We start from the raw sequence: 13,777 nt of genomic DNA, 5'->3' as shown, positions 1-13,777 counted from the left end.
GATGCCAACTTTACATTGCGTTTTTACGGCCCCCGCGAAACCCATTTACGGCGAGCGAACTAGCGCAGGTAAAATTTTTATAACGGCCTCTATTTACTTTGCCCGCGAGTGCTGGCCTAGCCGGGCAATTTCTTTGTGAATCGATATATATATATATAATTGGGCGATAGCTGCCTTGTCGAAGCTTTCGCTATAAAGGTTGAGGGGCAAGGGAAAGCGAGAGAGAGAGAGAGAGAGAGAGAGAGAGAGAGAGAGAGCGCGCTTGATTGTGTGTTTGCAAAACTCTTTTGAAGCCGCGACCCGCTCGATCGGATGTTTATTGAGTTTGCTCTCGTCGCAAGCGCGTGAGTATTGGTCGGGTCCGATTTTTATTTAGCGCAAACAATATTGATCGTCTAGACTTGGATTTATCAGCAGGGACGACGGAGCGGCCGATACCAACTTGAACTTTTAGTGCGGACTGGAGCCCGACGATCGTAACGACGCGCTCGAGCAGGAAAAAGACAGACGATATGGAAATAAAGTTTAATGGCGCGTGAGCTCGTCGACGTAGCGTGAGAGAACCTCAACAGGTGCGTCTCTCTCTCTCTCTCTCTCTCTCTCTCTCTTGCAAAAGGAACTTTGTTCCTTCCTCGCGCGAGGCCATCAATTAGGAAAGGAACGAGGCGGCGAATGCTCGTTATCTCTCGTGCTACTCGCTCGGTTAATTCGAGCGTGCTTTTAATTAGAACCTTGCCGCGCCCGCACACGCACACCTACAGTCGACTAAGTCCCTACACGTATAAAGAGCTACATTCTTTACGGTCGATTAGCGGCTTTCGCAACTTTTCGTCGATAAGATCCTTTTTGTCGAGCGATTCGTATCCGATCGACAGACCCGTAACCGCGTTTCAAAGTCCTTTTCTACGTTTCCGCAACTTTAAATTAAAAACGAGGAGTCCCGTCGATGTATCGGACACTTTGAACGTTCAGTTTGCCATGGAAATAGTCTTGGCTAGCCGACGCGCCATTTACGAATTAAAAGGAAAAAAAAAAACAAGCAAACAAGCAGAGCGAAACCTGGTGCCTTGCGATCATTAATTGATTCATTTTCTCGCCGGGAATTCGTTATCGGAAAATCAAGCTCGAGATCATCCCTGAATTGAAAAGTTCTCCACGACTTTGCCTCGTCGAATTGACCGTCAGCCGTACATATATATACGCACTCGCAGCTTGCTATGATTGTTCCCTCGCGCCCTCGTAGCCGCGAGCATCTTTTCTTGGATTCATCGGCCGTAATAAAGGTTGGAAGCTCCATAAAAACAAAAACCAAAAAAAAAGAAAAAAAAAGAAACAGGCGAAACAGCGGAGAAGAAAGGCGGACTAGGAGATACAGCATGATTTACGGCGCAAGCAGCGGAAGTTTATCCGGTGATTCATAGCGCGATGGGCGCGAACAAGTAACGACAGAGATAATTACCTCTCGGGCGCGAGAGCGCAGATCTCAAAAGTTGGAGAATTTTTCTCGTGGCCGGATGATTAGCATTTCAAGTCGACAGGTGGAAGTTTGTTTGGCGCTCGGCGATATCGAGCGTAAACAAGCTCCCCCACCCCTCCCCCGGGACGAGCGGGAAAAGTTACGCGGCCAATCAGTATGCGAGGCGAAGCTTCTTTGTAGCGAGGCCGCTTCTTCTTCGGCGACGCAGACGAGACGCTGATTGCGATTGTAGCAGCCGAGGCAGCCGCTAGCCCCGCGGCGGTGAGCTTTCAATCGAACTTGGCTCGCTCCACCGTTGAGACGTTCCGACGCGTAGGTTTGTTTCGCCGCTGCTCGCCCGAGAGCAAAGTTCTGACGCGGTACGGTGCAGTGCGCGGGATATGTGTTTCGCGCTTGTCTCGAAATGCCGATGCCGTTGATTGCTCGCCGTTGCCCGCAATCGCTCGAAAATTTTATTTTGCACCGTGAACGTGGCAATGCGACCCGGAAACGTCGAGGTGGGATCATTAAAATCAAGCGATCGCGACGAAGGTTGAGAACTCCGATCGCAATGACGATTAGCTGCGCGTCGAAATCGCGCTGAAGTGGCAAGCCGACGGGCGAGCGCGGAACGGAAGCCTCTCGTCGGAGTGATCCAGCGACGAGAGAAAAGAATCTGGCGACATGGAAGGAGCGTTTGGCAAGGGTCGCAGAATATCCAGGAGCGGGCGCCAAGCTTTGTTCTCGAGTAGAAGGGGAGATCGATCGTAGCAGTAGCCGCCAAGGAGGGATGTCGTGGAAAAAACTGACCTGTATAATTCGCGACTTGTTGAGCAGGCTATTGCCTTGCGCGTGAAACTTCTCCATGTCCCTGAGGACGCCGCGCACCTCGGCATCGTCGGCGTCCACCAGTCGGAAGGCAGTGATGTTGACAAAGTTGTACTTGAAGTCCTCCAGATCGAACGTTTCGATATCCTGCGCACAGACAAGGTTACACGGGCGTAAACGCAGACGGCGCGGATGGGTGCGCGTTCGTTAGCGTTTCGCGCTGTAGTGCAATTAACGGCTCGTGTAAAGTTTTCCCTTGCTGGTGGCATCCCCTCCCAATGCGTTTAACTTGCTAAGCAGAAGCATTAATTATCGCGATGTCGTAGCTTTCTAACAGCGACGATTGATGCTCTATAGCGAAGCGAATTCTACAACGTTTGCTAGCCGATTATTTTTGCGGCTTCAACATCCAACTATCCAAGTACACTCGCTCGATACTCACGAAAGTAGTGAAGAGGTAGTGATAGTTGTAGTCGTTCATTTGCAGCTGCAATATCTGCGAGCAGAATAAATTACGGAAATTGAATGCTACCGTTGGCCCGCACGTGCAAGGGAGAAAAGTCGAACGTACCATGCGCAAGAAATGATGCATATTTCCGGGCTTGGTGTCGACGATGAGATTGCGAATTTCCTTGGCTTTGATCTCGCTCAGGACCTGCCTGTAAGATTCGAGATCTACCTGTCGCAGATAGATTTCCATGTCCTGCGATCTCCGTGACCTCACCAACTCCCGTAGCTTCACTAAACCTGCCGGATATGGATAGATAGAGAACGTCAGTACCGGAGATTTCAGCCTTTACGACGACGTCTCCGACAATTTCACCACGACATTCGACACATTTCGAATTGCTCTATGGAATATCCAGCTGTGATTTCCATGGACAAAACGATCGTTTTTCTAATTATTATCACCGATCAGATATTCCAATAAATTAATCTTTGACAAGCAATAATTCATCTGCGAAAGCACGGTCAATCATAGATCGAATACGTAACGGTGAATCGTGAATGCCAATAAAATCCACTACGGAATCCAATCAGATTCGCGTTGAACAGGATAAATACATACAATCGCGAAGATCAATATCAGACTATATTAAATATGTAAATAACTGTGTCAGCAGCGATTACGACAACCTACGTGCAAGTTCTTTTCCTTTTTACTCTATACACGCATGGGTTGCAGTAAATTTAGTGTACACTTTCATATCTTGTTAGCGAGCTTCCGAACGAGCTGTCGTAAACGCGCTGAATGTATATATACACGGGCACAGTGAGCCGGGGTGCATGAAGCCTGCAAAAAAAAAAGAAAATAAAAAATGTCATGACGCAAATCAATCGGAAACCGACGCGCAAACGTTCCGCCTCTGCTTTCCTGTTTTCATAAATTGCAAAGACCCACTCGTCCGTTAAAAAGCGATGTAAAATGTCGAGCGACATTTATAAAAGAAGGAAGAAGACGAGCGAGTGATGTATACCGCGAAAAAGCGATTTTGAAAGGATTATGAAGCGCGAAAAAGTAGCACGAGCTATTTAAAAATCTGGGTAGACTCTTTGTTTTTCTTGTTCTGCGTCCGGTCGATATGTACTTGCGGTGCGCGATCGGCGTCCAAGCGAAAATAGTCAAATGCCCTCTCGCTCGGAGTCCCACATTTATAAGCGCTTCTCTCTCTCTTCCCCTTCAGTTCGTGTGTCACACTTGCAACCCCGATTCCAGTGGTAGTCGGGCCGAGAGGTCAGCCAAGAGAGAAAGAGAGAGAGAGGGAGATGCTATTTCGCGAAGCGTTGAATGTATCATGAGAGGAGAGAGAGAGAGAGAGAGAGAGCTTGTCTGCCGAAAGATAATCCGAGCGAGTGAGGTCGCTCTTGATTCATGCCCACATATACGCGCACCCGCACACACACGCACACACACGCACACGCACACGCACGTGTACAGGAAGTCACCTTATTAAAAAGAGAGCGACTGAGAGAGAGAGAGAGCGAAAGTCGCGTGAGAAACCCGTAAATAGCAACGGCACGACCCGATGGAATCAATACCTGCAAGCGCGCCTAAGTAATCATGGTATCATCTCAACTTGTAAGTCTTCGCTCTAGCACTCTCTCTCTCTCTCTCTCTCTCTCTCTCTCTCTCTACTACGCTGCATTGTATATCGACTCTGCGCACGAGTTCGTTCCTCTGCCTCGATTCACACACTTTTTTTTGCTTCTCGCTTAGCTATGCCGTCGTACTATATTTTTTTCCTCGAGTTTTTGAGGACTGCGACGATTAACAATGCCAATCGATGTTTCCGACCGACAACGCGCTCGATGACGCTTTTCACGATGCTTCAGCGACTCAATGCTGCTCTAATTCTCGGAGTCTAACGTTCTTTTTTCTATTTTTTTTTTTTCAATGTTGCGTTAAGCCGATGTAGTCACTTTATCGCCGGGAAGGCGAGACAAGCAGCATTTTCTTGATCACCGCGCGGCTAAGACGTATTCCAACCGAAGCTCGCGGAGTCAGCGTCGCGTAGGTAAAGTTTACACGCGGTGGCTTCGAAGCGAAGAAATTCGATTAAATATTTTCGCGATCGCGGGGCCACGGGCGCGATTAAAGGCTCGCTGTCCATTGACGTCACTTGATAAGCTAACTTTATTCAAAAAGGCGCTCTTCGACTGAAAGCGAGTGCTGCTGCGGTCGAAACAGTTTTGCCCTTCTCCCCTGACTCGCTCACTCTCTTCATTAGCTCTCTGGAGCGATGGAGGAAAAAATTCGATAAATCCGGGAAAACTGCTGCTGCGACTCGCAGCGTTGTAATTGGCCGGCGACGTTGCGGAAGGCGTGTGGGCAAGGAAAAGGACGATAATTTCTCCGGGGACAGCTTCCTTTTTCACGCTAACATACTTATCGCGTCGCGGATTTTTCAGTTCTCTCTGTAAACGGCTTATAGAGTCCTGCGTTCCTCCAATTGCGTGTACTTGAACGAGGATAAAGAGAAAAAGACCTTGAAAGAGAGAGAGAAATTTCAATTTTACGGGATTGGAATATATGTGTAGGTGATTGAATTGTTCAATTGCGATTTTTAGAAAGAGAGGGAGGGGGGGGGGGGAGAGTATGAGCGGGCTTTAGAATAAGTCCGATAAGCTTTCTTTTATGAGTCGAGGATTTTTAGAGTCTTACGACGATCGCCACGCGTGTTCTTTTTTATGTGCAAGATTTAGTTGCTCTTCATATACGAGGATTCTTAGCCGAGCTCGGAATATATTCGTCGCTGGCGAATGAATGTCTCATTTTTATGCTCGAGCTTATGCTGCGATTCGAGTTGGAAAATCATCGCGACGTCAAATCAACAGCTTTCGTCACGCGCCTTGTTACGAGCAGCACTAAAAGCCCAAAACTTTTTTATGCACTTTTTATCGGCTGGCGATGAATGAAGGAGGAGTGCTAAACTTTCTATGTCCAAATGTTTCGAGCACGCAAAGTTTTTACGAAGGCTGAAAAATCTAATGAATTCGGAGATTTTCGCAATTACGATATTTTTTAATAGCGCGTTTTCTTTACTAGCGTCAGTACCGAATAATTACCGATGATCTCTTGACGACTTTTTAATTATTTTCTTACCGCTCTAAACGCATAGCGCATCAAGACGAAAGATAAGCGTCGAAAACAACAGAAATCATCTTATGAACTAGCCTTTGTAAAACTCGATAAAGCCGATTGCATAATTCATAATCGTCACGTTTAAGACTCGGCGATAAAAATCTTCGCCATCCATAAAGAGAGAAGAGAACTTCTCGTTTTTATTTCACAGTTCGAAGCAGAAAGAGAGGGAGAGGGAGGGAGAGAGAGAGAGAGAGAGAGAGAGAGAGAGAGAGAGAGAGAGAGAGAGAGAGAGAGAGAGAGAGAGAGAGAGAGAGAGAGCAATCCGAGTTTCTGTTTCGCAGAGGTAAGCAAATAAACAGTGGATGAAAATGTTTGCAAGCTTTATTAAATCCCCGGCTGAGAGCACGCGCGTTCGTAATCGTACGTCTCGTTGGCAGAATGAAAAAGAAAGTCGGAGGAGACAAGAGAAGTATAAAACAGGAAGGCGCGGTGTTCTTTTTTTCGCGCTCTCGCGCATCAAATTATCGTAAAGCTCGGGGCGGGAGGGCGCAGAGCGAGCGCATATCGCGGCCCTTCCAGCTGCGTTCCGCTTTATGAAGCTCGTCGGGCTTATCTCCGCGTCGTAAAGAGGCCTCGCCCCCGCCGCTCTCTCTCTCTCTCTCTCAGTTCGGATCTCTTCCGAGTTGCTTGCGTGCATTCGAAGATGCGTTGCTTCGGCTTTGTTTGGGCACGAGCGAGAGAGAGAGAGAGAGCAATTAATCCGCGCACTCGCGTGCGGAGCTTGATCGACCGACGGTGCTCCGCTGGCTCAGCGTCGCCTGGTTGGGCTGAAACTTTAAAACGGCCGATCGACAACGGGCGACGCAAAGTTCGTTTGGCGATTCGCCGAGCGTGCGTATACGCAGATATATCAAGTTCGCTGTGCCAACTCTTGCGACTCTCTCTCTCGCTCACTCTTGATCGTGTAATATCGTCGTACGCGTATATCCACGTGCGCATGAGATAATAGCCCTGAGGCAAAGTTCGCTCGTCCGCGTGCTAATTGAATCGCATCGCCGGGCAGCAGCGCGATACGAGCAACTTTCATTTGCAGACCCACTGTTATTATGTTTAGCCAAAAGTTGCCCTCGTCGTCGTGTATGGCGTATCTTTGCGATCGAGCGCGAGAGCGATCAACTGGAAGCTCGTAACAAGGAAGCGGAGTAGCAAGTGAGTTCGTAAATATTAAATGTAGCGTAAGCAGTTCTACGGCTGGGCTCGAAGTATCTTTGCCGGCGTCGCGTTTAGTTGGATATTTTGAAGTTCTACGGCAACGTTTGAAGCCAGCTCACTCGAGGAAATATGTACTTGGTAAGTCTGATACTCTTACCGTCAGTCGAAAGATCAATGTTTAAACGCGCATGAATGGAGTATCGCGATATCACGGCTATTGACGCGCGCGTGCGCGATCAACGATTTTCGCTTGGAACGTAATAAAAGGAGCCGAGGAGTGATTTATATTAATTCGAAGCATTGCGAAAGCGAGATTCGATCGATCCAACGAAACTCTCCAAATATCCGCGCGCGCGCGCGCAGTCGGGGCATTTTTTTTGTCGGTGCTGGGGCTATGAAGTGCTCGAACAGGCTTTCTAAAAGTAGCGCGATGGAGATGATATCCCGAGCGATAGGAGAGCAGCGAGCAGCGGCAAATATTTCGGGCGGGGCGTTCGCGTAGGAGCAGACGCAAGCAAATGGCCGAGCAAACGGTACTTTCCTCGAGGGACTCAAGTTCACATAAATAGATCGAATCTGCGCGCGAGCTCGGCTTTTCGGCGCGGGTACGCGCACATACAGGCGTCTTTTGTACCGTAATCGTCTTCGTAGACAATGGCCACGCGCGTCCAGTTGAGGTAGGCCATGACGTCTTGATAAGCGTTGTTGAGGAGACTTTGTGCTGGGTGCAGATTGATACTGAATTCCTTGGCCTCGGAGTCCAGGTCCAGCCTGGCCTCCAGGTGCGGTATGTCCAACGCGTCGCATATGCTATGGATGTGCTGACCGAGGATCGGATCTGACGGACCGAAGATTGCTTGTACGCCGAATTTCACCTGCTGGCAGGCTGCAAAATAAAGCTTCGTCTTATCATTCACGAGGAACAATCAGCTCACTGACGGCTCTACTTTCAACGAAAGAGCTCGCCGTTTCTTCGATTCCATAATCGCTTTGCGCGTTTCTATGTCCAGCTGGTTTTCCGAGCCTCCGGTAATTTCATGCTTGGCTTGCTAAAAATGCGGAAAAATGAAAACCAACTGACGTTTGCGAGCGATTTTATTCCACGTTTTGGAGCTCGGCTCAAGAGGAAAATTAATCTCTTTGAGATAACTCTCATTCTTTTCCAGTTGAATGGCTAAAGATAAGATTGGAACAAAACAAATGTTTTGCCGACCGAAACTACAGAAATTGGATGGACAAAAAGGAGGAGGTTGAGTTTCAATTTTTACTTATTCTCGGAAAAAGAAAGTTTATTTCGTCAAAGAAAAGACGAAAGCTTTCTCAAGACTGGGGGCGGACGTCCGGTGAAACTCGACGACTGCTACTTCGATCCAATAAGAAGCGCGTCCGGCCGAAACAGATAGAAGAAGGCAGCGATGATGTCATAACTAAGAATCACACGGCCGAATAAACTCAGTTGTTACTACTCCACTGCATAGCTAGTCAATTACGCGGCTGTGTGCACGGCAGATTGAAAGAAACAATACGAGAGTCAGGCTCGGATTTCGAAATACACTCTCCCATTCCGATCTCGAGAGCTTAATTTGTTTTTTAATATCCGCCCTTAGAGAGCACAGAGACGTGTTTTCCAAGCCCACGGGTACTTATATATAGATATATGAAACAACCGAAGAAAGTGAAAATAAAGGATGAGCGATAACCGGCACCCACTTTTTAAAGGGCAGCTTTCTCTCTCCTCTCCCGCGCCGCATCGAAATGTAATTATACACTCGGCTGAAAGTGCGCCACCAAGAGCCGACAAATTAATGTACATGCGTACAGAGATGTTGCGCCGCGGAGAGAAAGAAACCGAAAACAGTGGGCGAAGCCACAATAACGTTTACGACTTCGACACTCAAAGGGCGAGCGTGGAATAAGCCGCCGCGCGGTCGACATGGGAAATAAAGCGAAGCCGTCGCGTTGCCTCGGCTTTTTTATGCGTTTTTCCGCGACTCCTCCCCCCGTCCTCCTTCATTCCTGCGGCGGGGAGAAGGAAGAAGTCGCTCGCTGCTGCGCCAGTCGATATTATTTTTCAATTCCGCGGGAAATCGATGCGGCCAAAGTATGATTTACGACGGGGCCTGCCCCGGCCGCTGCGTATCGCGCCGCGGGTAAATTTATCACGCGCGCGACCGACCGGATGGGATTTTCCTGTTACATCGGTTCGCGGTAGCGCGTGCAATGGTAATGAATCGGGACGGACGGTGCGCGGCAGCGGGCAGCACGCGCGCCCGATCAGCGAGCGCCGCTGGAGAGCCTACTGTTCATTAAGCAATTGTTTGATCGGGCTCGTTCGATGCCTCGCTAATTGCGCCTCCCCTGCGGCGCTGCCAAACTTTGTTTTGCCGTCTAATAATCCCGCGACGCGGCTCCGTCCATTGGATTATCCAATCACGGCAGGATTTTAACTCGGCCGAAATTCGTTCGCTCGTCCATTCGCCTGCCTTCGGTTCTCATACTCAAGTTCATTTACGAATTGCGACGCGATATCGAATTTCGCGTGCTCTCAATCGCATCTAGTCTGTTCATGCGCTTTCCAAATGCTCTCAAAGTGCCAACTCAAGGTTGCGCGGTCGTTCGCGCCAAGTGATTTTCCATGAAAATAAGCGCCTTATATGAAATGTGAAAAGCGAGTATTACATTCCGGGAATGGAAATAATGTGTAATAAAGTCGTCTCGGAGGCATTCAAGCCACTTGGTAAGAAAGTGAGGTAGCTTTCTCCTTCTCTTTCGATGAGATAATTTGGTATTCGGTAAAGCGCATTACATTATTCAATGTTATAGAGAAATCCGGTATTGCACTAGTTACGGGATATAGTAGAAGGTATTAAAGCTGGAATATAGTGTCTTTTCGTCGTAAGGTGGCTCGGCGATTTATAGGAATGTCGGGTTATTTCGAGAAACAAAGTGAACTTGCACGCGTTTATATACGATCGATAAGTCGCGAGATAGAAAATCGGATATATCGGGCAGAGAGGGAGAGAGAACTCGTTTCCTACCTGCAGGACTATAGAGGATACAAGAATGTATATACATACGCAGAGGTAGTTGCGAGCGAAATTTGTTTAGCGTAACGGAATCGAAAAACTTGCTCTGTACTATCTGCAATTCTTCTGATGATAATATCCTGCTTCCTCTCATTTATAACGATTGGCTTATCTCTCATTATTTTTCGCTAGTTTATTATGACGAGTTTGCGTTAAGCACTTTTTATACGTATACTGCCAACTCATGCCGGATAAACATGAATATGAAACTGGAATACATTTAAAAATGAAATCATCAGTTTTTTGCGTAAGTAATATTTCCGTACAAATGTGAAATGTAATTTCTCCATTAAACGTCAAGAATCCATCAAGATAATTAATAGCTCAGTTGTAAATGGTGATATTTTGAACGCACGTATATATTTTTGTATTTTCAGTGAAATGATTAACAGTGATGAAATTCCTGCTCGTTAGTGAGTAGCGTAACGTTGCGACATAGCAACCACAATTTGGAAGTAAATGTTTGGGGCTGAAATGAATTTTCGCACGCGGCTGTATACACACATACAAACTTCGTCAAGCAGGAACTTTTGAATTCGTCGCGTAAAAAAGGAAAATAAGAAAGAAAAGAACTTTCAATTCACCGCCATGACCAGAGTGCCCGCAGGCGATCGGACGCAGAGAGAGAGAGAGAGAGAGAGAGAGAGAAAGAAGGATTCACGTCCCTCGTGGTGCAAAAATCTACTAACTTCCTTTGTAGTCGCTGGAAATTAAATTTGGCTCTCGCGAGCGGAGACGACAAATATCTTTTCCATCCTCCGCTCTCAAAGGGACCATACCCTTCCTTTGACAAAACGCGCGCGCAAACACACACACACACCAGCGCAGCGCGGCGAGCAGTTTCAATCGGAGTAATTGTCCGTTAAATCGTCTCTCACTTTGGCTTTACGAATCAATTTTTTTCTTTCGTTTGCGCCCGTGCGCGGATGAAATAAATAATTCACAGCCGCGAACGTTTTTGACGAAAATATTTCAGTCTCGCTGCGGAGAAAAAACAATTTTTGATAGAGCTTTTTTTGAATAAAAAAGAAAAAAAAATTCTTTCATAGCGCTGCCAGACTACGAAAAATCGACGCATGCTTCGAGTGTTCGCCTCTTGAACACGCGTCTAGCACATAATGGCTTTGTGTGTGTTGGGGGACAAGGCATTGTTTTCGCACGCTGACATTTGCTAGACTATATTATTGCCGATCGATCGCTCAAAAGCTGATTCTCTTTACCTAAAGTAATCGAAAGCTGAATCATTAAAGTCAAACTTGCATTGAAAAGCTTTTCAACGCGCGGATACGTGCACGCGAAAGAAGCTTTCCCTTCGAGCGAATTCCTTTGACGTGGCAGTTCGACGCGATGATCAATTTTGACTTTAATATTGTTGCACTGGCGATCAAAGAGGCTGACGAGAGAAAGTATGTACTAATGTACGCCCTAAGCAGTTTAATGAAGTCCTTACAACCTTTACCTTGCCTCGAGAAAACCCAATATTTCCAGAACAATAGACTTCGGGAAGATCTGGAGCGCAAATTTAATTAAAACCAAAAAGGGATCGCGAGCGAGAAACGATGTAAACGAATACTCGCGGAATATATAAACACAGCAGCTGTAGCAGGTTGAGCCACAACCTCATGTTTTTCCGAGCGCACATTTTGTGATTTTTCTTTTTTGCTCGTACATAGTCACGTCGCGCTGTGGTACGTCGAGCTGTATACATTTACCGTGTAAAAAATCCAGTTTAACTTTCGGAGTTCTCGCTAGATTTTGACTTTGTAGGAATTTTTAATCAACGAAATCGAGAGAGAGCAGAAGGTACAGAGAAACAGCGAGAGGGAGAGGGAGAGAGAGCTGTTACGTACAAATGGAAAAAGCCAGTTCGCGAACAAATCCCTAAAGCCATTTAACCGTTGAAACTCTCCGGCTACACGGGACAAAAAAGGAAAAAAAAGCCGCGCGGCAGTCGCAGTTGGTTTTACCTTTCTTGGACGCGTGAAACGAGTCGTCCTTAGGCACGTATTGGATGTCGTAGACTAGCGTTGTGTCCGGCAGTATGAGCCTGTCTTTGTTGATCTTGTGCACGGCGTACTTGAACGCCACCTCGGTGCTGCTGTTTGCTTGGTCAAGAGTGAAAATCGCACCTGTTGACAGAGAACATCGCCTATAATTAATTCGGTTCGATCGATTGTTGCGTCAAATCGAATCATGTGTGCCTCGATTATTTTGATCATGAGCGAACTTGACAAGAATCGATTGAAGTCCTATAAAAAATGGTTGAGGCAATCAGCGCCCCGGCACAGTTTTTCTTTGACATTTGAATGTGTAGATTTTAGGGCTAACAATAAAAAAATTATCGATTGTATGCTATCGCGTAACCGTATATTATTGGAAAAATCGTCATTTGTTTTACTTTTCACTAACTCTATCGTTTAAATTTATCAATGAGGGTTCGGGATTATTTGATTTTTCTACGATAACTTTTATTTTATCAAATGTACTTGTAAACATATGACGATTATTTTCACGAAGATAATTGCACTCATAGCGTATTTCATCGGATAGCAAGTATTTTTCCACAGTTTCAATTGAAACAATTAACGCACTGATGGTTCGGAATGAATGAGGTCACCTTAAATTAAAGAAGTGAATTCATATATATTGCTAGGATTTATTTAGTAGATTATGTAACTATAGATAATAACTGAAGGCAGTTAAGAAAAATTTCAGCAACTTATTTAAAAATATATTATTCCTGGTCGGATAAATCAATATCTTATCATTTTTATAGTCAATCTTACAAGTAATAAAGTAAATGTATCAAGAAAGTATATAGTAAAACACATTAACGATGTTTCCATTAAAATTATTATACTCATGAAAGTTGGGTTACAAGCGGATGAGATTTACCGTTTCAAGAGAGAACTTCGTAATTATTCTATACAAATTTTAAACACCAAGCTTTAAAACAACTTGAAGGTTTTTCAAGAAAACTGTTCTTACCACTTGTATATTCTAAATTGTATATACGCTGATTAGACATCAGATTACGTCACGGAGAAAGTTATAAGTTAATTAACCGAGATAAATAGTGCCAGAATGATAAATGCACATGAACGTCAAATCAGCATTTTTATTATTTTATAGAGTACGTTGTAACGTTGTAGTTTAGTGCTGAGATAAATTCACTTAATAGCTCCTTTTTTAAATTAAATAAATCTTAACACCTATTTTTTCGGTTCTTTTAATTAGTTACGAGCAAGTGTACAAGTTTTCCGAAAGTGATAATTAAAAAATATTGAGAACTGTACGTATGTTTCGTTAGTAATTCATTCAAAACGTGTCAGAAAAGCAAACGTAGTAAATATCGTTAGAATTGAGAAACGAAAACACTTGTTCAAACATCAAACCTACAGTTGCTTACCGTTCAATTGCTGTAACACCATAGCTATTTCGCTTAGTATTTTTTTAGCAGATTTCTTTTTTTTTCACGCCCCGCGTGAAAAGTATGACTTTGCAGGAGGTCTAGCGATAATCATACGCGCAAATTCATGCTTTGCACACTTTGTCGTTTTGAAAAATACCATACCTAAATATGTTGAGATAAGAGATTCCTGTCTCGTG

The 13,777-nt window shown here is 45.5% G+C and overlaps 1 protein-coding gene across 6 annotated transcripts in view; it reads right to left on the bottom strand.

Annotated features, from left to right (window-relative positions):
- Positions 1 to 13,777, bottom strand: part of LOC131670049 (glutamate receptor ionotropic, kainate 2-like) — a 71,741-nt gene that overhangs the window by 19,116 nt on the left and 38,848 nt on the right. For 4 of the 6 annotated variants that reach the window (XR_009302421.1, XM_058945364.1, XM_058945367.1 and 1 more), the window contains exons 3-7: positions 12,136 to 12,297; positions 7,717 to 7,968; positions 2,856 to 3,031; positions 2,727 to 2,780; positions 2,267 to 2,431 (exon numbers count right to left, since the gene is read on the bottom strand). Coding sequence is in view for 5 of the 6 variants with exons in the window: in XM_058945364.1 (XP_058801347.1) it covers positions 2,267 to 2,431; positions 2,727 to 2,780; positions 2,856 to 3,031; positions 7,717 to 7,968; positions 12,136 to 12,297 (809 nt within the window). In the remaining variant the exon portion in view is untranslated. The remainder of the gene's footprint in view (positions 1 to 2,266; positions 2,432 to 2,726; positions 2,781 to 2,855; positions 3,032 to 7,716; positions 7,969 to 12,135; positions 12,298 to 13,777) is intronic. The other 2 variants (XM_058945368.1, XM_058945366.1) reach the window with 2 other exon arrangements.

The sequence above is a fragment of the Phymastichus coffea genome, unplaced genomic scaffold, assembly GCF_024137745.1.
Source record: "Phymastichus coffea isolate CEN01 unplaced genomic scaffold, Cenicafe_Pcof_1.1 PCOF00099, whole genome shotgun sequence".
NCBI classification, from domain to species: Eukaryota; Metazoa; Arthropoda; class Insecta; order Hymenoptera; family Eulophidae; genus Phymastichus; species Phymastichus coffea.
The sequence above is the reverse complement of the archived record's forward strand: the minus strand, read 5'-3'. Positions and strand labels throughout refer to the sequence as shown.